Below are 27948 nucleotides of genomic sequence, written 5' to 3'. Positions count from 1 at the left end.
AGGAATTTGTTATTATTTTAAGAGCTGAGTGAAAGTCAGAATTTCTGACATGTCAACATTTGTTTTTGTCTCAGATTGGGACAAAAAGTTGAAATTTTTAATGTTTTTGAGGAACCAAAATTCTGAAAAATTTCAATTCAGAAACGTCCAGTGTTTCATTACAACTTTTTTGATCAAAATGAAACAAACAATCTGACATTCCTAAAATGGAAATATTTAATTTTGGTTTATTGAACTGACCCAGAATGCTTAGTTTTGAATCAGTTCAATATTAAATTGCATTTTTCCATAATATCATATTGCCTTATGGGAGGCGTAGTTCAGAAGTCTCCTCCCCGCCCCACTGTTACAACGAACCCCAGAATATTCATGCAAAAATGAGGGTTCCTCCTGTTGCCCGTAGTCAACTAGGTCAGCTCCAAGATCTACGGATGCAACTGACTTTTTTTAAACGACCACATTTTCAAACATATTAAAAAGGCTAACAAATGCAGGTTGCATAGTCAAATAAGCCCCAAACTTGGAAAATTAAGGCTTCAAAGCCCCATTGGATTTGCAGAGTTTTTGTATACATCCATTTTCAAAAGAATCCACCATTTCAGCCACCATAAATAGTTCAAAAACTGCATTATATTTCACATACTGAAATTATCTTGATAGTCTAGACACTTACACACACTTAGCACAAACATTTGAGGATTACTTTGCTATCCTTGATACTTTTTAAACTGATTTGACAACCCCATTTCATTTGTGTGTGTGAGCCAACAGCCCATGTAGTAATTGTTAAAACATCTAACTTTCTTTATAACCTCCCCCAGGATCCAACCCCTACCCCAGGAAATTCACCCTTTTCCCCAGGCAATTTCTTCTGCGGAGATTGCTAGAGTACCTGGAAACAGTCCTAGGAAGAACGGAGGAAAGCAACAGCATTTGGCCATTCCGTTTTGGCACAATAGCCCCGATTCAGCAAAAGACTTAAGCACATGCTTTTATGTCTCAGAAACTATACAAATCCAAAAAGGGTTTGAAGCCTTTATTTTTCCAAGGTTTGGGTACATTTTTTCTTTAAGTCAACATATGCACCTCCTTGCTCAAGTGCTTTGCTGAACCAGGGCCTTGTGGTAGGAGCTCGCTTGAGGGTATTAAGGTTTTAAAATATCATCTCCTCTTAACTGTCACCAAAACTAAATTTGCTGTCAAATGACTGCATTGGTTCTTTCCCAATACAGTGCGCTACTGCCCCTCTGGAATTACACACTGTTCTCTCGCTGACTGTTTCAGCAATGAACAAACCACAACATTCCAAAGAGATGGGCGGGAAAAGCCTTTTAAATAACAAAGTACCATTTTAAAAGATGGTAAGTATAGACCTTTCTATAAAAGTTTGTGTCCGATAGAGTCCTACACATTCCCAGTTTTCCTTGTAGCCTCCATTGAAATCCAAGGGTCATCCTTCCATTTGAAAGCTTCCTATGAAACACAGCAGCAGTTGTATCTTTGCCTTCAATCAGTGATGGCTGCAATATTCTTGAGCCAGCTCACGTACCAATGGGGATTGGAAACCAAGGCCAGGAAAGATTGGGATGTCCTGCAAAGCAATGCAGCCAAGCATCAGCAACAAGCCACTTGGTGCTTTTACATATTAAATAGCTTCCCTCTAGATCACGGTATTAGACTTAGCGATGGCGCCTTTAGGGCCTGATTTTCGCAAGCGCACATGCAATCAGACAGCATGTCTGAGCTTCCTATTAGCAGTTTGCATGTGCAAACACCTTCTGTGTGCAAATTAGACACACAGTTATGAAAGCTGGGGCTGCTGAAGCTTTTGATTATATGATGAGTTGACAAAAGTAGGTCAGGTGGATAGATATACCGAGGAAACAATAAGTCCTTCCTTCATTATATACCTAGATCCATCCCTCTGCTTCTTACATGCTTTGCAAGGTACCACATGAAAGGCCCGAATCAGTGCCCTGGAAGCCAATAGAAGCCATTTTCCATGCAGCCAACTGACTTTAACTCTTCCCTTAAAAATCACTAATACTCTCTGCTGCTTCCGTTACCTTTAGTATAAATCTGATCATGACTGAAACAGCGACACACAGGAGGCTGTGGCTGAAGCCGAAGCAGCTCTTACCTATTATTCTTCTCAGTAGTATTTAGTATTTACTGTACGTACTCTGAGTACATCTCCCCTTGGTCACTCCCCCTCTCCTTCCCCCCCACCCTCCATGTTTTGGCAGTTTCCTCCTCCGAACAAATCCTATTGTCCTTGTGTCCCCCCTTTTAAAGCCCACCTGTATGTAACATTCCAAATCTGCCCCTATAAGCCTTTGCCCAGAGGCAACTTGTTTTTGCTGCTAACAAGTGAGACATCTCAGTCCGACAGACAGCTGTCAGTTTTGCACCCACGCTGACTAGACGATTCTGGTTGTTCAAATGCTGGATCCAAAGCAGCACGGTATTCAAGAGGAGGCTACCTAGGGAAGCCACAGTTTAGAGTTAGGAATTCCAGACCGGGAGTGCATTGGAAAGACTATGTAGGCCAGATATCTAGGGGTGGTTCTCCAGGCACAGGAGGTTGGAGAGCCTCTGTGCAGCTCAGGGCATCAGAACCCAACTCCTCGGCTCCAGAGAAGACCTGCTTTGGATGTCCATTTGACAAGTAGCTGCTGACATTGCCACGTAGGTTTCAGGTGGCGAAAGGCGAATTGCTACAGCAAGGAAAGTCACAGGTTTTGTCAGTGGGTGTCAAGGCAGCTCTTGCTTCCCTCTCCCGCCAAGCCAAGGTGAAAGCTCCATTTGGCTCCTCAGGTGCAGCGTCAAACCCAGCTACACCTGTTCTGTCAACCTGTGGAACTCCTGGCTGTAGTAAGTGAAGGCCCTAATAAAGGCCCAGTATGAGGCCTGAGGCCTGAACCAAACTAAAGTAATGGTCAAGACTTTGCTAACATAAAGCAAAGTTAAGCTGTGAGCAAGAGGCAGGCCCTGCTCACAGAAGCTGGCAAGAAAAGGGCTGATGTTGCAAAAATATATATTCACCTTGCATAGTTAAAGTATAAACATGGTACCAAGATACACTATACCGGAACATTCCACAAATAACATGGAACAGGCCGACCCATCCCAATGACAGGGGCAAAAGGGTAAAATGATGGATAGAGTTGTTTTGAGCGAACCAACATGTACAAGGTGCGAGGCGGCACCTTACTACGTAAAGGGGTTGCACCTTAATACGTCAGAAGTGATGTGTAACTTGTTTGTACTTGTGTATAAAAATGTATCCCTAGGGTGGTGTCTTTGTCCGGCCACAGGGGCAGTGGAAAGTCCCGCCACTGAGCCGGGTCCTTGCCAAGAGGCACTTTCTCGTAGTATGCCCTGTACACTAAGTAATCTGCAGGGAACTGCAATTGTGTCCGAGATCACAATAAACCTGGCCAAGGTGCCTTTGTACCTTACTAGACTCTGTGGTTATTGGGTGTTCTCGTTGGGTTTGCTGCGTCAGCTATCTGCGCAGAGCTGGGGCAGCACATAGAGGGAACACACGCACGCAGCCAAGTAATATCAACAGGAGAAAGCAGAAGCACCACACCGGTAGCATCTGACAACACTGGCCAGAGGACATTGTGAAGGCCAAGACTATAATAGGTTTCAAAAAAAGAACTAGATAAGTTCATGGAGGATAGGTCCATCAATGGCTATTAGCCAGGATGGGCAGGGATGGTGTCCCTAGCCTCTGTTTGCCAGAAGCTGGGAGTGGACAACAGGGAATGGATCACTTGATGATTACCTGTTCTGTTAATTCCCTCTGGTGAACCTGACATTGACCACTGTCACAGACAGGATACTGGGCTAGATGGACCTTTGGTCTGACCCAGTATGGCCACTCTTATGTAGCCAAGCATGCCAGGCACTTGTTCTCCACTACCGCTAATTAATACTTGGCATGTGCATAGAACGGTTTATGCAAAGATCTAAGTGCTTAGCCAAGATAGGTAGAACCCTTCTCCCCAATTTTATGGAAGGGGGCAGAGCAAGGATAAGTGATTTGCTCAGGGTCACGAGGCGAGCCAAAAGATGTAGTCAGGAGTAGAACCCAGGCCTCCTGTTGGCCACACCCAGTGCGCCAACCACTGCCTCTCCCTGCCTCAGTGGGCGCTGAACTGTGACATGAGCGTAACAGGAGGCTAGTCATTCTCAATGCCACTTACATATCACCTGGAAGAAAGTACCGCTTGACTGACTTTCCCTAGGCAGAGCCTAAGCCTTGTGTTTTAGTGCTGGGTTTGTAATCAAGGCGTCTCACAGTTTCTCCTTTTTCCATTTGCTTATGTAAACCCTGAAACGTCCACGCTTGTGTACATGGGTCTTGATTGCGTTTGAGAGACTCAGGGAGCTTTACCCAGGAGAAAAGCATGAATGAGCCGTCTCATCCTAACACTGGGCTGCATCCTATGAGACACATTGAGCCCTAGGAAACTACTACCAGGACTGGTGGCAGCAAAACAGAAACTACACGCTCCATCCAGACCTAAATGGGAACATCTGGGAACGGATTGCTACATCCAATACTTATCTGTGTATATACCTCGTGAGGCTGGTGGAATGTGAGGGGACTTTTCCAAAAGCCGTGCTTTTGAAGCCAGTTACTGATGCAGAGCATTTTAACAGTTAGAGTTGGAGCCCAGGAGCTGAGTAGCTGAAGGGCGTCGTTTCCTGGAGCCTAATTTAGGCAGCAGGAAAGGTTTCAGATGGAACTCGAACCCAGGTACGTCAGCTCCATGGCTAACGTAGGGGGGAACATTCAGCTTTCTCTGCGCAGGATGGAGACACTGAGGACACCAGGTCCCCTAGGAAGGCACCACTCAGGAAACCGTTCGTTCTTTGCAGGGAATCCCACACAGCGGATCAGATGGGATGAGCTCAGCTATTCATCTCCATCTGGCACTTTCTAAAACATCTAATTTCCTACTGTAATAAAAGCAGCAAATGTGTGAGCCACGCTGCAAAGCCCCTGATCTGAGCAGCGCCCTGTACAGCAAACTAACGCCAGGAGAACTCCACAGAAAAACCAGGGCTCCACCAGCATTCCCAGCCAGCCTGCTATAGGGGTATTAAGGAACTGTTTGTAGGGAGCTCCTGCTCTTCCAGTTAGGCGGGGGCTCGTAGGCCAGGGGCTCCCCTTAGGGAATTCGGAGAAGCCCTGCTCAGCTCAGAGGGGCCGAGCAGGAGTGTGAGGGACTAAAGAGGGTCAGACCACAGTAGGGTGACCAGATGTCCCGATTTTATAGGGACAGTCCCGATTTTTGGGTCTTTTTCTTATATAGGCCCTATTACCCCCTACCCCCTTCCCGATTTTTCACATTTGCTGTCTGGTCACCTAGACCACAGAGATGCTGCTGCAGGCCGCACACAGAGGATAAGGGCTCACAAGTGGTCATGCAGTGGGGAAGGCCCAGTCCCTGGAATATCACAGGAGCCAGGAGGTGGCGAAGCCATTGGGGAGAGCACCCATTAAAACTATAAAGAGTAAACATACCCAGTCAGGTTACCGTGCAGTGGTGTGTTGCCATGCTCACTGGAAAGCTGAGACATGACGGGAAGAGCATGTCTGTGAGATACATACTTGTCCTGTGTGGAGTGTGCTGGCTACTCCCTCAGCTACTCAATGGAACTGCATAGGAAGGAGTTTCTTATTCGCTGTGCTTGATGGAAGTGAAGAGAAAACCAGCTAGAGGCCAAAAATCAGAAGGGAGCCATAAGAATGTGTGTCAGACCCTTTAGTCTTCAGTGAAACTCTTACAGAATTATTTACACCACCCACCCACGTGCAAGGGAGTCAAAGCTGATCTAGCTTACATGCAGAGAAGCCAGGAGCGGGTAAGAATGCGTAATTTAGAAGCAGCCCCCGCCATCTTACAGCTTCTTGGTGTGCACCTCAGATTAGCTTTGATTCCCTTACACCTGGGCAGAATAGCTAAGTATTAGGATCACATACCCAGGCCATTTTGGACTTACTTTTCAATTCCAGCGTAGCCTACAAAGTGGTTATTTGAGACCTTGCTTCTGTTGAGACTTTTATCCTGTATGACATGGAGGTGTTTGGCTTTAATGGTTTATTGTGCCAGGGTATCTAGTTAGGTTGATTTAAATGAATGGCTTGTACCATCTCTGTATCCCCAGACTGTCCCCTATTCCAGAGATTCTTTTGCCTGCCGCAGATGTAACGCCTTGCAGCTTGGATTTCAGGGATGTAATGGCTTGGAGAATGATGGCAGCAAAAGATTTTATTGCTGAGAACTGAAGTTTGGAAAAGACAGGGCAGGCGAACATCACCTCACATGCCATGCCCAGCTGCAACCATGTTAGAGGAGATGACGGAGAGTGCAAAGCATATGGAAAATTGGGACTACATGCTTCCACGGTGTGACACATGGCCAGAAAGGGTTAAGCATCCTGCAGGATAAATGACCCAAATTCAATCTTTAGGGACATATTGGTAGATTATGTTTGTGTTTTTGTGCATTTACATATATATTGTTAGAGGTTAACAATGTAATCAAACAGTTCCTGTCTATACTGTATTCATCTCTCCTTGAAATGTATAGCAAATCATCTGTGAATGGTGGAAAACAGGCAACTGCCTTATGTTAGTCCCTGTAGCTAATTACCAGTGATGCTTATAGGAAACAGGTCTACCTCAAAGTCTCCATGATTGCCTATTGTTCACCTAAGGACTCTGAGCTGTCAAAAGAAGGCCTGGAACTGCATAAAGATGTCTTGGGTCCTGAACCTTTTTATCTCACATCTGCTTGATGCTTCATGCAGGGGAAGCTATGATCTCCAGTCCCATCTGGATCTCCCTGAATATGAATATTGGACTATAATCAATGGACTAATTCTGAAAGAACTCTTTGCAACTACAAAGCTCACCATCTTTACTATGAATCTGATCTCAGAACTGTACTCATGTCTGTTTCTATATTGATCTTTTAACCAATACACTCTCTCCTTTTTTTAAAATAAATTTTAGTTTAGTTAATAAGGATTGGCTGTAAGCGGGTATTTGGATAAAATCTGAAATATTCATTAACCTGAGAGGTAATGTGTCTGATCCTTTGGGATTGGTAGAACTTTCTTATATGATGAATAAGATTTTCAGTAATCCTCATCATATTTGACTTGGGTGTCTGGGTGGAGGCCTGAGACGGGGTTGCTTTAAGGGAACTGTGTTGTTGGCTTCTGGGTACCCAGTAAGATTGTATAGAAGCTGTTTTGTGCTGGCTTGGTAAATCTAAGTATTGGAATATCCATCAGCTTTAGGGATTGTTTGCCCGATTCTTTGCAGTTGACCCTAATTGAGTAACTTCAGTTAGGCTCCATGGAACTCCAGTCACACATGGTATCAGAGAAGGGGAGGTGAAAGGTCAGGGATTCTACTTAGAATCCAGACAGGAAGTAAGTGCATAACAGCTGGAGCGTGGAAGAGTTTGGGGCCCAGAGATAGCGGCCATACCAGCACTCTTTAGCCTTTCCCAGGGAGAGCACAGGAACATCACCCAATTGCCAAGCACTTCAGTGGCTATCTGCAATCTCATGAGATAATTGCTACAAACTCAGTTCTACATCACCTCCACCCAGGGGATAGTCAGAAGCTGTCTTCAGTGACTCAAGAAAGAGAAATCACCCACCACATAATTTTAGTGTGTTCTCTGTTGAAGGCACTTTTGAAGTATTTTACGAATTGCTCCGGTTACTGGCGCTCTCTCAGAACATTTTTAGATTTAAAAGTAGAAGAGACCTGACAACTGTATTTAACTCTGTCAAGAAAATGCAGCTAGTCTAAAAAGCCAAGTAACAAGCTTATTCTCCAGCAAAGTTCGCTGTAGATTTCTCTTACTAGATTTTACTAGTTTTAAAAAAGAATATTACCTTTATGAATTTCTCTTTGTGATGGGGAGAAATATAAATGGAACTGGTTCTCATTCTAGTAGAATTGGAATAAATATGCCTATTTTTGTTTTTTGAAAACTATTTAATTAAATTATGATTAACTGTAGGAAGCAAAAAGAATGGGAAAGTCAGGCCTAGGTGCCTCCGAGGGGGTGTGCCAGGCATTTGTTTCCCCCTGCTGGAGTCCTGCCATCTTGGCCAACCCCACCCAAAGGTGTCCTTTTGGGGAAAAAGAGCAGTGAGTTTAGACCTCCAAGAGCTGCCTAGAAGGTCAGCCAGGATCAGCTGTGGGCAGAACTCTGGGAGAATTGGTCTTCCAGCAGCTAGAAGGGCTGGGAGCAGACAGAAGCCAATCAGGGCCCACCAGGCAAGGTAAAAAGGGCTGGTGTGGCTTCCTCCAAGTCACTTGGACTAAGTGAGCAGTTCTGGGTGACGCAGGAACAGGCAGGCAACCAAAAAGCCCAGCCTGATCGGGGCCTAGCTCTGAGCGCACTTTTCTGACTGAGTCAGCGAAAGGCTGTCTGTTTACATTGTGGAATGCAAAGCCCAGGTGTCCTCGAGTTGAATACCAATCTGAGTGCTGTAAGGTGACAAAGAGCTTGCTTCCGAGACGCTCGGCTGGTGCAGGGGCCTCACCCCTTCTCCTCTGCAGGCTGCTCCTAAGAATTCAGATCTGAAGTCACAAGAAAAGGGAACCAAATCCTTTCCCCCCAAAATATTTTTCCTTTATTTTTGCATAACATTTGTGTTTCCAGCTATAAATAGAAAATGCTTAGAAAGACATTACAAAATTGTGCAGAGTGGACCAGAGCGGTACAGAACTTCTCACATTACATCATTCACATCCTCCTCTTCGTCCTCCTTAGCTGACGTAGCCCCTTGTGCTTGGCACTGCAGCTGAGCTGGTCCCGCATCAATCGGTGGCAGTGGCACTCTCATTTTCAGAATCTAAAAAACAAAACCGCCACATTAGAGTACAGACCCATCGTGTAAGAAATAAATCTTCATTAGAAGGTGCCTGTCTGCTGTGGGCATTTTAGGTGCCTTATGGAAGCAGAAGTCAATCACCCAAGAGAAGAATGACAACGTCCATTGTGGCATGCTGAAAGCTCTCTCAAATACCAGGATATTTTAAAGCTCCTGTATAGAGGGCCGTTCAAGCACATCTAAGCCATTCAATTGGGACCCAAGATTCAGGGTACAACCTTTTCCCTAACTTCTATATCACAATGGTTGGGAGCGTTCCAATCCCTCAGGAGGTGGTGATGGGGAAAACCAGAGAATGTGTTCAGAACTGGTGTCAGTGGATGGAAGGAGAACACTAGATGGAGATTTCTTATTGTACTAGGGAAGTGAGGGGGAATCTGGTAAGTGCCCCATGCTAAAATGGTTCTTTGTTCTGAGTCCTGAGTTATCACCACAGAGATCTCTGTCAGCTCAAAGCAGCATGAACCATGCCCCACGTTATTGCAGCACAATTCGGAAATGGCGCATTCGCACTGGTGAGGCTACCCATGAACAAGGGGCTTCCTGCACCTGCAGGTTGGGCAGCATTGTCTGAACTGGCCCTAAAGAAAAAAGGCCAAGTCCATGGCCCTACGAAGACCTGGACTGCAGAGAAAGGGATAAACCAGGATGGCAGAACACCAGGTCTGACAGCATCCTACAGGCCCTCCTACCTTCACCAGTGCAAGAGGGCGGGTAGGATAAAATCAGTTCAGTAGGGCCCTGGAACCAAGTTCACGGAGCTTTAAAATGTCAAAACAAACTCAAATCATGCACCTACAGGCGAGCACAGAGCAACACACAAGCAGAGACACCTTTTTCCCTCGTCATGGTTCCATATATTCTGCATTCGCTAGTCACAGATCAGCCTTTTTTGGTAGCCCGCAGCCAAGTGCACTGAAGTCCTCCCATCTACATCACAGAGGCATGCACAGTGGTTATCAGAGCTGCAAGCACGTTTGGTTTATACAAGGCACAAAGTTTGCCAGGCTCTTTCAGTATAAAATAAGACTGATCGCTCTCTCCAAGACTGTAGGCTCTTCAGAGCAAGGCAAAGATGAAAGGGTGTACCCTTTCAGAGTGATTCTATTGATGTTTGGTACAGGTCTCGTTGGTTCCCATGGTGTTTTATATTAAATCTAATCTCTCCTTTCGCCCTCCCATCACTTCAGCTGCTCTGACCTGCCTGCACATGTGTCACTAACCCACTCTGAAAGGAAGTAAAAGCTGCCTTGACTGAGACTGACAGTCATTCTTCCACCTGCTTCTGATCAACATCAAATTCTGCCGGGGCTTGGATCCACCAGAATACTTGAACAACCTCCCACTAACCGTAATTAATGCCACTTTTCATCCACAGAGCTCAAAGTGCTTTAAAAAAAGGTGGGTGAGCATTATCTCCATCTTACAGACAGGAAAACTGAGGCACTGGGAGGTTATGGGACTGGCTCAAGATCACATAATGAATCAGTTGCAAAGTCAAAAGCAGAATCCAGACTTCTCCTGCTCAAACCACTAGCTGAAGCCTATCCCACATCTCCAAGGCCTCTTCTAAATTCGGAAGCCAGTCTGAAGTCCATACAGAACAGAGACTGAGACCTCAACATCTGACTACATCCCTATCAACTGCATAGAGGAGTACAGGTAATCCAGTATCCCAAACCTTGTGCCAGGTGGGAAAAGGAAAAAAACTGTTTTTATTTCACACAATATCCAGTTGCCGCTGCCAGCCTGCATGGAGAATGAATTAAACACTGAAAAGAGATGATAGACGGGTTCTTGAAGAATCTGCAAAATAGAAGACGAAATCCTGGTAGGAAGCTAAATGATTTTTCACAACATATTTGTCTCGCTCCATATACATTGCTCTTCACCAGCATGTGCACTTCCTGTTTGGTTAGCCCATTGCAGATGGCCTTTTCCCCATTTCCTACACATCTCTTTGGCCAGCAGGCTGGGTTATACCAGCATTCTGTTACAGCAGAGGGCCCCAAATTGTGGGGCACGCCACCCAAGGGGGGCATGGAGGAATGTTCGGGGGGAGTGTGGCTGGGGCCCGGGCCAGCCTCCATGGTGGGGGGGAGGGAGCGCCACCCATCTCTGCTCGTGGCCCCAGCTGCCAGCCCATGCCTTAGGCCCTGGCTGCCAGCCTCAGCTCCCAGCCAGGGCTCCACAATCAGCCCCACCCCTGCCCCCAGCTGTGGCCCCCTTATTCCTGTCCGCATCGCACCTCCCCTCCCCCAAAGCCACGGCCTCGCTCCGGGCCCTGGCAGGGGGGACCCCCTGAAAAGTTTGGGGACCAGTGTGTTAAATCTCTGTGCAGTCAGTTAGAGACTGTATCAACGTGTTGCAATTGGGTACATTAAAAATCCAGAGTCTGATTTTCCACTGCCATGCAGCGTGTGGTGAATGAGCAAGACAGAACAGGCCCACTGGGTTTACATGCACGGTAAAGCTTTAGTGAGAATTGCATTTTACCTTATCTGCCCCAGATCATTCTTTAGCAGAAAACACTACGCAAGTAACTCAGTAAATACAGACAGTTTCACCATTTTTGTACTTGGACAGACGCTTGAATGGTATTTTCTACCAAAGACTCATTTGCAGCAGGTATATTTATTGAGCCTTTAAGGTTGGAATGTCTCCGAAGCCGAGCCCCACAGGGCTTTCTGAGAACTGGGGCAGAACCACCAAAGCCCCGTACTGCGCTGCTGAAGGTGCACTCCCTTATGTTGTAAGTTTCTTCATGTCTATCGACAATCTCAGGGAAAGCTGCACACTAGTCAAAACTCCTCAATTTCACCCTGAATTCCCATTGCGGCAACTCAGCATTGCAGGGCTGATCAAGGGGCTGGACGCAGGACCTTAATGCTGCACAGCAGAGCGCAGAGCAGAATTCTTCTCAAAGGGTGGAGGATCCACCCTGGACAGGGCCGGCTCCAGGCACCAGCTTAACAAACAGGTGCTTGGGGCGGCCAAGGGAGAGGGGCGGCACCTGCGGCAATTTGGGGACGGCAGGTCTCTCACTCCCTCTGGGAGTGAAGGATCTGCCGCTGAACTGCCGATGCCGATCGCGGCCTTTTTTTTTTTTTTTTTTTTTTTTCCCCAATTGCGATCGCAGCTTATTTATTTATTTATTTATTTTTGCTTGGGGCGGCAGAAATGCTGGAGCCGGCCCTGACCCTGGAGATTTCTTATACCCCATGAGATCAGTCCAGCATAGGGCGGGGCCCTTTCTAACATGGGACTATTCTAGCATGTTGAATATGCACTGGTGAATCTGTCTGCCAGCAAAGTAAATGAATCCAAGCTCCTCTCACCCCCTGCCCCAAAGCGTTGAAATCACCAAGAAGAATTCACAGGGGCTTCACGGTTACAGCCGATATTAACCTAACACTGCTAGAAGCTTCCCTGACATGCCCAGTGTTAGGGTATTTATCAAGAAAAGCCTGAAGCCTGACGATGCTTTGCACATAGAAGATCCAAATACTTCAGATGCTCAGGCCTCCAGACTCCGAGTCTGGAAGTCATTCTAGGAAAAAAGTTCTACATTCAAGACTGGATCTAAAAGGGGATCGTCACTGCAACCCCGCTACCTTACAACTGGCATCCTGAAAAAAGCAAGAGGGACCAGGAAGTTCACAAAATGAGGCCAAGTTATTATCCAGCCAGGTTTCTAATGCTGTCCATGCTAGATCAGATGGACTATTCAAGCTCAAATCCCAGATCGATTATTTACAACGGATTTATTTGCCAACAGCACCTTGAGTAGTTTTATAGCACATCCAAATCCCTTTCAGCACCAAGTTCTTTGATTACTGACACTGACCTCTTTGGGTTTATCAGGGCTAGCACATCTTTCACCTAACTGCAGTGAGAAGAGAATGAACAAGGATCAGGGTTTAGAACCTGATCCCCTGGAACAGAAGAGGAGCTCTGCCCATGAAGCTGTTGACAAAACAAAGCCGATCAAGAAGTAGCCAATGAGATAATTGCTCACACCAAACCTCATCTACACAGCCTCCAAAATTTCACATCTAAGCTCATCAGGGGTCAGTCTCAAGAGTCTAGGCTGGGAAGTCATTTTAGCTGCCTCAGATCCATTCAGGAGCACCACCACAGAAGGCCCAGAATGGCCAAGGCCCTTGAGGCTCTCGAGAGAGCCATACCGCCCTGGCTTCACAATTGCAGGCCAGAGTCCAGGTTAAAAAAAAAAGTATATAAAAAAAAGCTAAGATTAGAAATAAAAGATTCAATAAATAATAATAAAAAAAATACTAGAATCAAACACCCCAAGCACCATCTGGTCAGCCTTGTTTGTCCCTTTGTCAGCTCCCCAGTCATACAACAAGATACGCATCCCCTATTGACAACGAAAACATTTGTGTGTATACACGACTGCCTCCTATGCAGAGAGACTTACTACACAATTCATCACACACGAACTACTCCAGCACCCAGCATCTTCTACAAATGGTGCAATAAGTCTAGGGTGGAAAGGGGAAGAAGGATGCAGGAAACCTTACAAGTTATTATTTAAGACTCTGCCGTGAACTATTTAGTTTGTGACCCCTACCTCAAGGCCAATCACTTCAGTAAGAAATACCCAACTGACCTCAGTGGGCCGGCAATGATTCAGGAACTCCGCAGGTTTTTGCCATGTATATTAGGGCACAAATGGCACCTGAACCCTGCTGGTCTAGACCTGGAACTTCTGCTTATTTTGAGAAAAAAAAATCGCATTGCACTCCAAGCATTGAAAAACTGGGAAATCCGATTAGAACTTTTCATGGGTGACTTGCAAAGATGTTGGAAGGATGGTCACTATTCTATTCAAATACCACCTACGTACACACGCTATTTGGGGGTTTCATTCCAAGTCTGGGGGATTTGTTTTGTAGGTTTAATACATCCCATTGTTTTCTCCAGTGAGAATACTGCACAGGAGAATCTTTACCTTGCCAAGATCAGGAAATTTAAATCTCCAGTTTGAAAAGAATCAGCAATTCCACAAATCTGACCCTAGGGGTCTCACGCTGGGCACCCAGAAAATGAGGAGCACACAGTAGCCACCTGTGAAGTTTGGTTTAAGTGACCTGTCCAGCATCACATAGCATTTTTGTGGCAGAGACAGAATCCAGTTATCCAGGGCAGCATTCATATGCCTAAGCCACAAAAGACCATCCGTTCTCTTCCTGCAATCCCCTGCCTCAGTCACTACACAACTTAGAACCTCTAACCTCACTCCTGATCCTGTTTTCTCTTTCATTGTCTCAAATACTCAGGTGTGGCCTGGACCTAGTGGTTCGGAGGGGCTAGACCTTTAGACTTGGGCAGGCCTAGGCCCGCCTGTCCCAGTCCTGCAAATTGTACATAGCTAACTTTTGCTACCAATGAAGCAGAGGTCCTACAGCCAACAGCCTGACTCACTACACAATCCTGACTCATTCTTAGAACAGGTCCATCACGTGCCCTTGATGAGACAAGTGTCTTGTTGACCAAAATAGGATGTGACCCTGGAATGAAAGCCTGTCGTAATGCAAACACACAAGGGAACTGAGTTACAATTGCACAGGCAACTTAATTGTGGTATTTGCTAACTGGTGAGTGCTTGATTTTGCAACTTTTCTGCTTTTATCTTTTAAAAAATGTTATCTCCTAAGCCTTTAAAAGCTTAAACATTGGAGAAAAAAAACAAACCTTCTATCACAGGGATCCATCCTGGCCCTTCACATGGGACCTCAGCAGAGTTGGGCTCTTTAGTTCCGTGCACATTCTCTACCATAGAAACTAACAGAGTTACTGGTAGCAGTAGAAGGCTATTATCTTCTATGTTGTCCTGGCATGACAGGAAGATAAGGGACACACTATGCCACTGAAGTTCAGTGATACTTGCTAGAGGAATGGTGAGCCATAGGGATAATGGGTTCCCTCCCAGGTTCTGTAAGGGAGTGATCTCCATTGGGCAAAGACACTTCTGCTTCTAACCCCACCTCCCGAGTTCATGACCCTGTCACCTGCCCTACTGGTATCTCCCCCAGCTGCTGCCCTGAGCCTCCGAATGGCTCCTGCTGCCCTCACTCGTATACTCCCTCAGGCCTGCCTCCCCCTGACATCTTCTGTCCTCTCTGCTCCTGCCCTGCACGCTCAGCTCCTATCCCCTCTCCCTTGCTGCTCACCCCTTTGCAGTTGGGTCATTCGGCTTCCTCCTCCTTCTTGCAGTCTGGGCACCAGCAGCAGGAGCACTGAGAGCATGGGAGAATGTCTCCCCGCTCTTAGTCATGGTGCCTGGCACCCCATTGCAGGGAAAGTCCTGCTCAGCCCCTGCAGCCCCAGATGGAGCATGCTCAGTCATTCTGTGGGGATGACAGATGCAGAGTCTGGTCTTCAAGGAGGCGCTGTGCAAGGATGGAGCATGCTCAATGCAGATGCAGTCTTCCAAGAATTTAGTTGCCAAACTCCAACAAAGCTCTATGGCGCATGTGCAGGAAGCTTTTTCAGAGGTTTATCATTTGGCCAGAGGTGGGCAGATTTTCATGGGAAGGACAAATGGCACATTCCTGACTCCAAGGGCAAGCGCCCTGCAAAATGTAGAGTCTCTGCTCCAAATGATGGGGACACTCGAGTTTCTCAATGGAAGTGTTGAAAGATTCCCTGCCCCCCAATCTCCTTCTCTGGAATGGCCGAGCTGCTTTATCTGCAACTTTTAAAAAAGCTCCGTCTTTGGCACACACCCAGGATGGAAAATTTCAGCCTGATGAGTTTCAGTTTGGCAAAATTACAAGCAACCGAAACCAGAGATTTATAATGGAAAATGTCAGGTAACCTTAACGATAGGCAGCACAATATCGAGACAGATACATTCAGTTTCCTTTTCAAAGGCTTAATATAAACACATGCAGCTAGCTAGAACCATTTGAGCTAATATAGACATATTCTCTTGATTTCCCCCACTAGTTATACTGAACTGTTGGGAGCGCATTAAGCTCACAGAGACAAAGAACGACTTTTGAGTAGCTACAAGTTGCATGTACAAAGAGCATATCCAATGGTGGGTACCCACAGAGGATTCTTTTGACATCCTTACAGCCTCTAAAAGCTGGGCACACGTTAGACTCGGATCCCCTTGTTGACAAGGGATAGTACCTAGCTTGATGAGCATCATCATTTATTTCATTGGAATGATTCGGAGCAAGATACTACTCGGCATGAGGAAAGACAGCAGAATTTAGCCCAAAGTTAGTAGCATGAAGGATCTCAACCATGGTGACTATCTGGATATCAAAATAAAGAATATTTTAATGAAACTGTCAACTTCTATCTCCACTACTCTGCACCCCTCTCACTAGTTAAGAACCGTCGCTCAGAAATGTATATCACAAATCATTTTAAAAGCACCATCGTAAAGAGTACGTTCAGGAAACAATACTGCTGTGTATGACTCTCACTCAAAATTCACTTCTTTTTTCAAAATTCAACACTATTTGTAAACACAGTATTACTGACTCTTCTTCGACACACAGTAGATGACTGTATACATATATTAATGCAACAACTCCTCATTCTCTCTTGTGTGTTGTGGGTCTGGAAAAAAGAGACCAGGGGTAGCCAGAGAACTGCAATACATATTTTAAAAGTAAGAACAATTGAACTCAGGAGAGTCTCGGCCCTAATGGCTGCCCAGCTCACGTACACAGGGAAGCTGAAAAATTGAAATAGATGCACCAGACGTCTGGTTCACAGTTACTTTCCTCCTCTCATCTCTGCAATGCAGTCTGTCTGAGTGAGAATCTTCCAAGGGAGTGCATGGTGCACACAGTTAATACTTCAGGGCTGATTTTCATCAGTAGATTGTCACATTTACATGATCACAGGTTGAGTTACAAGGGGAGCCTTGGTATTTCACTGGGGAGATTCACTCAAATTCAACAGAGAGTCCTGTGGCACCTTTAAGACTAACAGATGTACAGGTCTGTCTCATCTTATGCTGGGGTTACGTTCCGCGGTCAGCGCGTAAAGCAAAAACTGCGGATAGTCAAAATTACATTGAGTGTAATGGCGGGCGGAATTGCCCGCACTACAGGAACAGTATTTAAATTGTTATTTTTCTCTTTTTGTTTTGTTTTTGCCGACTGCATAAAGCTGAATTCACGCATGTTAAATGCACGTAAGATGCGACAGACCTACTTCGTCTGTATTCACCCATGAAAGCTTATGCTCCAATACATCTGTTAGTCTTAAAGGTGCCACAGGACCCTCTGTTGCTTTTTACAGATCCAGACTAACACGGCTACCCCTCTGATACTCAAATTCAAGTGTCTCTTCCCACCATCTGCCCAGCGCTAGTAGCCTAATGGCCCTCCACAGAGTTGCTGGTGCTGCAGTTCACTTAAGACAACCAATTGGAATGTCCAGTTGGGTTTACTTCCCCGTCTATGTGCAACGTAGCACCAGAAAAATTTAGGCAAGAGATGGCAAATAACATTGACTGAAGAGGCGTGTGCTGTACTGACTCTTTCAGCTCAGTCTCACTTCCACTGCTGCATACCCTGGGACAGCGGCCGTTACAGGCAGCAGCCAAGACCTGGGAAAGGCAGCATTTGCACCTTAAAAGCGAGGAAAGGAACGGATGGCCTTGGTGGGGAGGTGGAGGCCAGTTGTCAAGTGCAGTTGGAGAACAATCTGTTTCAAAGTTTTAGGAAAACACTAAATTTGTCACACAGTTTTCAAGCACAAAATGTTTATTTTTCTTCTTTTCAGTATATACAATCTCTTGGGGATTTTAGTGCCGCTGTCAGTGTACAAAGGGGTGGACTATACATCAGGCAATAGCAACAAACTGTAAGATCCAGTGCAAGCGGAAGGAGAAATGATGTGAGAACATATTTTCCATGGTTGCTCAGGAAACATACAGACATGAATCTAAAGAAACATGTTACAGAGAACAGAAATCTCTTACTACAGTAAGTATTTTGCCCAGGCAGAAGACTCTGCATAATTGTCTATAAAATTCAATTCTAACTGAATCGATGGAATAATATATTTAAAGGGTACAAACAAAATAATTTAGACAGTTATAATGCTCAAAGTACAACAGAACTATACAATTCACAGCTTGGCAGCACAAGACATCTCCACCCTTCAGCAGGTAATATAAAATGTCATTGCAGTAAAGAAATCTAGAGCAGTGTGCCTTCAAATCTGACTATGTAATGTTTTGTTACCAGTGCCCATAATGATTTCCCTTAGTGTGTTCTATTAAAATGAAACTTACCATCATTAAATCAGTTTTAGTGGTTACCTTGTGCCTTTTGACTGAGAGGTGAAGATGCAGATTCTATGCACAGTAAAGTGGACAAAAAGCAACTATCAAACAGAAGAGGTATCCTTGCTACCTACAGTGCAAACTTAATTCAAATTAAAAAAAAAAAAAATTCAAACAAACCGTGGTCAAACACCAAAACCGAAGGATTCACTGTTCACATAAGAAAAAAGAAAAATAAGAGCTTCACATTTAATTCCCTTTCAGCGCGAGTACGGTTAGCACTTCAGTGACAAAAAATACCATTCTTAACCAATACTGCCGACAGAATTGAAGGGAGAGTACATGCAAGTACTATACTTACATACTTCTTACAGTAACCTGGAGATGGGTTCTCCTATAATCAAGATTTCAGTTAGATTGTTCAGTGATGAAACATGCACGGATTTGTAATTTAACTGAAGTAAACAAGCCCATTGGGGGAAATAAAATGTAATCAATTTGCTGCTGAACTAAAACAAAGCAGTATTTGCCTGCCTGCTCCCTGTAACAAAAATGAGTTGTCATCTGCAACAAATATACCAACAGCATAATGAAAGGAAATGCACAGCCCAAAGCTACTCCCTATACTTATGTACAACGTACTTTCATCGCTCTCGTAAATGCTTCTATTTTAAAATGCATATATTTCACTACTCGTACAAATGCAAATGGATTTAGATCAGCATCTCAGTCAAACCAATCTCACCTTGCAAACTTCTGAAAAGCCTTAAAAATTTAAATTCAACCCACTAATTAAAATAAAAGCATTTACAGTAGAAAATGGAACAAAACTAATTAAGAGCTTCAATTGTAAACCTTCAGTATTTTTGCAAATAAAAAAAATAACAATTTAAACTCACAAGCAGATTGTAAATAAAATACACCTTTCAAATATTTTTATATCTCTTTCCAGCTGGGACTGAAAAGCTTAAATTCAAGGCACTGTACTCCTGCAAGGGTTAATACAATTTTGTAACCTTCAATTCAAGTATATTAACTTTAAAGATTGCAAGTGTAGAACATGGGAACACAAGAGAATAAAGTGTCTTTAGCAATGAAATTTAAGCAAATATTGCCATCACAAACAAACTATCTTTCGTGAAAACATTTCACAGTGATTGCTTGATGCAGTATGGCTGTGTGTGCTATTAGGGCTGAACTGGGTGCCAGCAGTAGAACCATACCTCTTCAAACACATATGGCATCTATAGGCTCAAAACACTCAGCATTCCAATTCTGAAATCATTATTATCTATCAAAAGGCAACAAAGCTATGTTATTTTCATGTTAGGGCCAGGTGGATTGACAGCAGGCTGCTGCAGTGACACTGGAAACATCTGCAAGCCAGTTTTGCCAAGAGCTGGAAACTGTGCAATGCTCTGAGCTCCTACAATCCCAGGTTGTGCTGTTGTGCCCGACCACTGTACTCCATAAATTGGCGTAGGGAAAACTCCTCCATATTGACAAAGAGGCATCACATAAGGTGTTACTGTGCCAGAAAGGGTAGTACCTGGCATAGGCACTGGCATGGCTGGCGAAACTCCAGGAGCTAACGCGGCTGACATAGGACAAGACACTGGAACAATGCACTTTTCCCCCACTCCTGTTCTTACTGAATTAACCTATAGAAAGACAAATAAAAAAGCAAAGCTATTAAGCCGATCTTCTCCGCACTGACCAATGCAGCATTATATTTTCGGAACGATAAAAGTTGTGTAGAATTGGTCATTTTCAGCTCAGCGGTGGCAAGTGATTCAGCTCTGAGGTTAGTCTCACTCCCTCAAGTGGTAAAGGCTTTGAATGACAGGGTGCATACCACCACACTCCACTGACCCTTTCTAACAGAAACCCCCTCTGTGTGAGACATAGATCGGAAAGGAATGCAAAGAATAACTTTGCACCAAGTTCCTTGGCCTCTCCACTATTAGACAGCTGCCATTAGACTCTTCTGGTAGTCTCTGAAATAGTAAACTTTGCTCTCTCTCAGCCTGTGCAAGAACCAGGTAGGTTCTATTCACCCTCCATCTCTAAGGACAGGGTCAGTTTGGGAAATAAATTATTTTTGATGTGGGAAAAAATGCAGCTGCCTGTATACATAATAGCTGTGTCAACCCCATTGCCTAAAAGGGGCAGGCAGGCCAGGGTATGCCACTGAACCAGGGGGAGAACTCAACACAAAGCCACAAAAGCAATTTTTTGTAAAAGGTGATCTGTAAGATCCCACAACTCCAGCTGGCACTTATACCTGCCCGAGACAAACAAAACCGTAGCCCAATCTCAGGTTAAACTTCCTCAGTTCTTTAAAATCCCAGCACAACTTTTCAAAGGAGGGGGGGTTTAGCCCTCAGTAGTTCACCTTCACTGCTCACTGAAACAAGGGTATTTGGAGTTTGCATGGTGAGGTGACAGAAAGGGCTTTCTTTTCTGGGAATTATAAGATTAACAATAGAGCAAATATCACAGGAACAATTCTGATGCAAGACAATCTGGTCTCCCTGTGGACTGGGTTAGTTTTTAATTTCATATAACTTCCTGCAGTATTTGCACCAAATCAGCACCTATTCCTGAAACAGAGATACCAGTGTTCCTTTTAATTTGGAAATCTCAATATGGAACAGGTCCAATGGATAAGATTGGCTCAAGTGGGGAATTTTTAAAGACAAAAAGCAAGTATGAGTAAGACATAAGGGTGTGTGTGTGTGGTGGTGGGTTAGTTTTTTATATTTTATTTTTAAAGTATCAGTGATGTCATCGAGCGACTTTTTGCTTTTGGGGCTGGAACATCTAGTTGTAAAACAAAACCCTGATTTGTAACCAGTGCAGAAATATTTAATGGCTTTTTGTTTGCTTAACTTCATATCTCAAGTGAAGTTTGAGTCTGACTGTGTGTTATCAATATATTAAAATATATATGACACCTGTATGGTGGGTTTTAAAATCAGGGATGCAGCAAACTCCCCCACTAAAAATAATGGCACGAACCAGGGTTCTTTTAACTTTTTTGATTCTTTTACATTGTTAATTTTGTCAAAACTATTGGTATATTTTATAGCAGTCAGAATATAGCCAATTGGAAAGCAACAACAAAACAACATGAACGGAGAACATATCTATAGGACAGGATGATTTAAAAATTTTTTTATTTAAGCCCATATTTTAAGATACTAAAAATGGTGTTTTCAAGCAAACTAGATTGTTCTAGTAAGTAACTGACAACAGATTTACTGCATATATACTTCACTCCAATTTACAATTGATTATACTGCCCCAATAAGCAATAGACTATATAACATTACTGGAAGTCACTAAATGGCACTATTGCAGATGGTTTTGCTACCTCTGTTTATCTGAATGTATAAGAATCAGAACTTGAAGAAATGCTTATTGTCAGCTATGATACAGCTCTTTTTAGATACTGAGAAGTATGGTTCTACCTTGGTGTGTGTATGTTTCTTGCTCTCTCTCAACTACATCACTCTTGGTCACAGCTGCTTCTTATAGATTATACCCATAGAGGTGGACATAACATTATCTTGTTCCCAAAATATAAACCCCACACACGTAGGCTATATCTTGTAAAGTCGTGACAGATTCATGTTAACATTTCGAGGACTTCTCTACTGCTTAGTACATGCTGCCAGAAAATGACCAAATGAACACTATTAATTATGGCTGCACTCCAGCTATTGCCTCTTTCTCCATGTATAGGAGGTTGACTGTCAAACTATTTTTCAGCAACCTTTTTGTGATTCTCCAGCTGAACCTCGAAATAATATCTTCATTGATAATCCTCAAATGTTTTCAGCAGTACTCTTGCATCTCTCAGCATCTTCTGAGTGTGATGTCACAACCAACACCCCTGCCAGGGCATTCAGAACCGTGCCATGGAGTGGAGCAGGTGATTCTAGTTTCAGTGAAGCCATGGACTTTCATCCTCTGTGCTCACTTAGTGCATAAAGTTCAAGGCAAAACCTGGCCAAATCTGAAATCCTTGTCCAAATACTGACCAGCAGCTTGAATATCTGTGTCATGAGGAAAGGTAGGGCTGTAAACCAGATCAGCTGGGTATTTCATTACATCTGTCTGAGGGCCAGGCAGGTATTCCCACTGATGCACACTTGAGGAATTTTGCCAGGCTCAAGACATAGCAAGACACTGCTGGGGTTTTATCAGGTAAGCTACCCAGTGAACTGTAAACATACACCAATAGTTCCAAATAAGAGTTGGCGGACCCCATCACTTATCGTTCCAGTGTCAATTTCAGAGTTGGATTCACAGCTGAGGTTGAATTATGTCACTATTTCCCCCCTCACCTCCTGAGATGGCCAACTCTATGCTGATAGAAGCCATTTTCAAATCATTAGATACCTGCTGGACCAGATGTCCTATTCTGTTGGCTAATTTATTGTCAGCAAAGCTGGCTACATCCATTCGTGCCAGTTACTCATTTGGAAGGAAGTTCTGATGCAGGCTCATTTTTACTGTGTCCTGATGACTCCTGGATATGCATTGCTCATCAATGATGAGTGTGTGATGCTAAAACAGAAGGCACTGTGTAACTACAGGGAGTCTTTTTTTTGTAATAGCATTTCCTGATACCAGCATCTGCCACATACCTTGAAATACTTCTGGTTGGCATGGATCATATATTTTATACTGAAGTTGTCTTGGGAGGCGTAAGACTATCAGATGTTGGTGTCCTAGTGCAAATGGTACAAACACCAGACCTTTGTGTTTCATTCATTCGGTTAAGAAGTGTGAGAATGTACGCGTGAGAACCGTAACAGTCTTTGCAGAATATTTTGGAGTTGTGTCTCCTAGCTCAGTGACAATGTTTCCAAAAAAGCTCTGGGATGAGAAAGAAGTAGAGCTGTGTCTTTACTTTCTGTCTGATTCTTATACACCATACCATGACAAGTGGTCAGTGGTACAGAGTCACATGGCTAATCCTATTCTGAACGGATTTTACATAATTCACAGTGTTTCCCTATCGGTTTCATTTTAGGTTTCTTTCTGCTTTTTGTGCTAGACATTTTGTTTATTAAGCTAGCCTGGGCTTAACCATGCTGGATAAACAAACACATAGTTCTCACAATGAATGGCTCCACCAGATGTGTTGAAAATTGCATCTAAAGTCACATGCGATACAAATAACTTCCCTGGTAGAGAAATTTAGAAAGAAGTGAATTATGCTAAACCGAATTAAGGCCACTTCAATTCTGAACCAAGAATGTCCACACAAGGGTTTAATGCAGTTTAATTAATTCACTTTAAATTCACACCTTTAGTTGGCTCAGATTAATTTTCCTGAGTGGCTCATATAGACAAGCCCTACTGAAGTTTTTAGACATGCTAAAAAGCATTTTATAAATAAAATATTATTGAGAGGGAAGGAGGTGAGCAAGTCATTTTTCTTTCTTCCTCCCTTGATAATCCTTCCCCATCACATACACTGTACTTATCTTACTTTAACAACATTCATAACTACGCAAACAATGCATAATTATACATTAGGAAACAGAGTCAACACAGATGACGTCTCTATGATACATAAAGCTACCTGACATGCAGTAGCTGAAGTGAACATAGGACAAACCTTAAGAAACCACCACGGTCAATCATAGGCGTGCGCACGGGGTGTGCCAGGTGTGCCCAGGCACACTCTAATGCACAGGTGGACAAATGGCTCCACTCCCCGGCGTGGCAAGCCGCGGGGTCCGCGCTCCCAGGCCGGAGCACCCGGCCGAACACAGCAAGCCACTGGCCCCTCCCTGCCTTCCCTGGAGCCATACTGCCGCGCGCGCAGTGCTCTGGGGGCCGGGGCTGCGTGCTCCCGTGGGGCAGCGTTTGGCTCCGCAGTGAGGCAGACATGCTCCCCCCTCCCCTGGAGCCATGCCACCGCGCGCAGCACTCTGGGGGCCGGGGCTCCGCAGTGAGTCAGATACACTCCCCCCTCCCCAGGAGCCATGCCGCTGCATGTGCAGTGATCTGGGGGCCAGGGCTGCGCGCTCCCGCGGGGCAGTGTTTGGCTCCGCGGGGAGGCTAGGAGCCTCATCTCATGGTAAGGGGTCGGGGGCCAGGGGGGTTGGATAAGGGGTGGGGGCAGTCAGGGGACAGGGTGGGTTGGATGGGGGGGGCGGTTAGGGGCGGGGGGGTCTCTGGAGGGGGCAGTCAGGGGCAGGGGGGATTGGATGGGGGCATGGGAGTCCCAGGGTCTCTCAGGGGGTGGAGGGGGACAGGGGTCAGGGCAGTCAGTGGACAGGGAGCAAGGAGGGTCCTGGGGGGGCAGTTAGTGTGGGGGGTTCTCTGGAGGGGGTGATCAGGGGATAAGGAGCTGTGGGGGGTTGGATGAGTCTTGAGTTCTGGGGGGGCTGTCAGGAGGCAGGGGTGTGGAGAGGGATTGGGGGAGGCAGGGAGCGGAGGGGTTGTATGGGTTCGGAGTTCTGGGGGTCCTGTCAGGGGATGGGGAGCAGTTGGATAGGTGTGGGAGTCTCGGGGGTCTGTCTGGGGGCAGGGGTGTGGATAAGAGTCAGGGCAGTCAGGGAACAGGTAGGGGGTAGGGTTTTAGGGGGTCAGTCAGGGAACAAGGAGCAGGGAGGCTTAGGTAGGGGGTGGAGTCCTGGGGGGGCAGGGGTCCCAGGAGTGGGTAGTCAGGGAACAAGGAGCAGGGGGGGTTGGGGGTTCTGAGGGGGGGAAGTCAGGGGGCGGGAAGTAGGAGGGAGTGGATGGGGGCAGGACTAGGGCAGGGGTGGGGCTCCCTGGGTGCACACCCTAATGAAATGGGCTGCGCACGCCTATGCGGCCAATGCAACCAAGCCATAGAGAACAGAGTGAAAAAACTGATGCAGGCTTCCATCCAAAGTCCACCCATTCTGCTGGAACCTGTCATGCCCTGGTTCTCTCAAATGGAGTAATGGAAGCTCCTCCTCTCTCCAGCTTCCCCACCACTCACAACTGCAATCCACTCACAATGCTACAGCTAAACAGATCTTCCTTTCCTGGTGTGTCGGCTCTGCCAGCATCCCTCTGCTCTAATCCCCTCCATCACTTCCTGTCTAGCTACACCTCAAGGCTGTGTACAGCTCCACTCCTGCCACATCTCAACCCTTCCTTCCACATACCCTCACCCCCCTTTGCGTACTACGCCTTCCCAACTCTTCTGACCTTTATAAACCTCTGGTCTCTCCAGTGGTGTGGGAACTAGGGGTGTTGCCACACTCCCTGTACAAACACCAAAGACATGGTTTCCACCATCAGCACCCCCTGACCCAGAACCCCCAGGTCTCTCCCGTGGCATTTTCACACTCCTGCTTACACCAGGAAGAACAGTCACACTCCTGAGCACCGGATCACCTCCCTCCCCTTCAGATCCTTCCTTAGCCTTTTACTGCCATCCTTCCCCTTCTCCACTGCTATCCTCTTCTGTGCCCGGTATACTCCTGAACATTAACTTACCAAATACATCAACACACAAACAACAGTAAAACAAACAAAATGGAGACAAGTGGCGGTAAGTAGGAAACAGTTGTCTTTGTTTCTGCTCCACCTCTTTTGCCTCGTCTTTTCTCACCAGGCTAGGTCTAATGTGCCAGTCACACCTAGTGTGTGATAGATTGGTGTATATATCCTATTTGAGAGAGATTAAGTCTGGTCAGTTCTCACAGTGCAGCCCGAGAAGATTTTTACTTCAACCCAACTTGGTGGGGTGAGTATGATCGCTGTCATAGCTACAATACTACTAACAGTAATAATCTAGTATAACCACCACCAAACAGGACACAGCTAGTGCTGGTGGCTAAGATGAGTAGAACGGAGTCCTCTTTCCTCCTGTCATTGGACAAGAGATCAAAATACCAAGGGGTAAGAAACAATTGAGAACTGGCATCAGATGGTCCTGTCAATGCCCACTTATTTGGCATCTAGCCAAGCGAGATGTAGGGAAAACCAGTCGGACAGACGGGGGACGATAGTGAGTAGTGGATTCTGTTCAAGCACAGATTTAATTACAGTTCCATTATTCTTCCAAGCCAACCGATATGGAACACAGCAAAACAAGTGCTGACAATCTCCCTTCCCTGTCCTTGCCCCTATGCCTACTTCAGAATTCTTGCTTCCTAAACAGTCAACTAGCTAAAACAAAGCTCAAACAGATGTATGATGTTTTGGTAACAGACCAGCTTATGACACATCCCATGTCAGTGATAGAAATGAGGCTGCACCTTTTATAGAGCAATCACATCACCGACTCAAAACATTTTTTTCTGCTCACAGCTTTCCTTTGCAGTTGTTTCTTTTATAGCCATTTAGAGCTCACGTAGTGGCAGGAAGGAAAGCCCCTAGTTAGTGAATCCCTTGGTTTCCCTGTCATCTTCAGGTAATACGTTTATCCAAAGAACATTCAATGCACTTTATACATAAGGCAGTTTTTATGTTACTTTCTGCATTTCCTATGTTTTTGTGGTGCCCACAACTACCTATAAGAGTTGGTTATTTCAGTACTTGTCCAGCATGGATTAGCAGTAGTGAAGATTTTCTTATTAGGTGGTTTGACATCAATACCTACTAATTATCTCCCTTTACATTTCTACATATACTGTTGGATGATACGTTTTCATGCATATTTCCTGTCTGAAAGGGAATAAGTCACATGAAAGCTCAGATGAAGACACTCTACCGGTGTTTGAGTGTTCCATAACACTACTGAAAACTGGAAGGTATTTTTTAAAAGAAGGTAAAGGGTAGTGACTATATTTCATGCTCAAAGAGCCAGGCAACATGGTGTGGTTTACTGTAGGAATTCTCATTTCAATGGGAACAAAACAGAAAGCTGTTCCCTTTTCCCCCTTGGAAGGGAAAGTTAAAGTCCTCCTTTGCCAGCCCCGTCTCATGCATTGCCTACTATGCTTCCAACTATGGAGAGAGGGAAATTAAGAATGAGAAAAACACTATACGTCTGTATGCAATTGGTCAAGCACATCCACCAACATTTCAAAGAGCTGTTAGTTGACTTCCCCTTAAAAGAGCAGCTCTCACTTTAAAAAGTTACCTGTAATATCTTGCACTCACACAGCAAACAATTTGCCTACAGCAATAAAAGGACCTTAAGGGCAACAGAAATGTTCTCTCAGAAAAAATACAGTTTGCTGACCGTGTTATAGGCTGAGCTCTGGGTTCATGTGTGCAACGCCTATTAATATTAATGGCGGTTCTGAATAGAAAACAGGCACAATGAAGATGTACAGATTTAGATGGAAGAGACTTTCCAGCCCATTTAGTCTATCCTCTGCCAATGCAAGTTTGTCAATGATACATCACGATTGCTTTGCCTAGTTAAAAAAATACTAGACTGACTCCGGTGGTAGGACTGCCACAGACGTCTTTAGAACCTAAAAACGGCCATACTGGGTCAGACCAATAGCCCATCTAGCCCAGTATCCTGTCTCTGACGGTGGTCAGTGCCAGATGCTTCAGAGGGAATGAACAGGCAATAATCAAGAGATCCACCCCCTGTTCTCCAGTCTCAGCATCTGGCAGTCAGAGGGTTAGGGACACCCCTGTAATGGGGTTGCGTCTCTGACCATCTTGGCTAATAGCCATTGATGGACCTGTCCTCCATAAACATATCTAATTCTTTTTTGAACCCAGTTATATTTTTGGCTTTCACAACATCCCCTGGCAATGAA

At 45.1% G+C, this 27948-nt stretch overlaps 1 protein-coding gene across 7 annotated transcripts in view; it reads right to left on the bottom strand.

The window, feature by feature from the left end:
* Positions 1-8673: 8673 nt before the first annotated feature.
* Positions 8674-27948, bottom strand: part of WNK2 (WNK lysine deficient protein kinase 2) — a 184993-nt gene continuing 165718 nt past the window's right edge. For 4 of the 7 annotated variants that reach the window (XM_054034425.1, XM_054034426.1, XM_054034427.1 and 1 more), the window contains one exon: positions 17691-19887. In XM_054034425.1, the coding sequence (XP_053890400.1) occupies positions 19537-19887 (351 nt within the window). In that variant the 3' untranslated portion in view covers positions 17691-19536. Of the gene's footprint in view, positions 8905-17690; positions 19888-27948 lie in introns of those variants that run through there. The other 3 variants (XM_054034428.1, XR_008445649.1, XM_054034429.1) reach the window with 3 other exon arrangements.

The sequence above is a fragment of the Malaclemys terrapin genome, chromosome 7 (assembly GCF_027887155.1).
Source record: "Malaclemys terrapin pileata isolate rMalTer1 chromosome 7, rMalTer1.hap1, whole genome shotgun sequence".
Lineage (NCBI taxonomy): Eukaryota > Metazoa > Chordata > Testudines > Emydidae > Malaclemys > Malaclemys terrapin.
The sequence above is the reverse complement of the archived record's forward strand: the minus strand, read 5'-3'. Positions and strand labels throughout refer to the sequence as shown.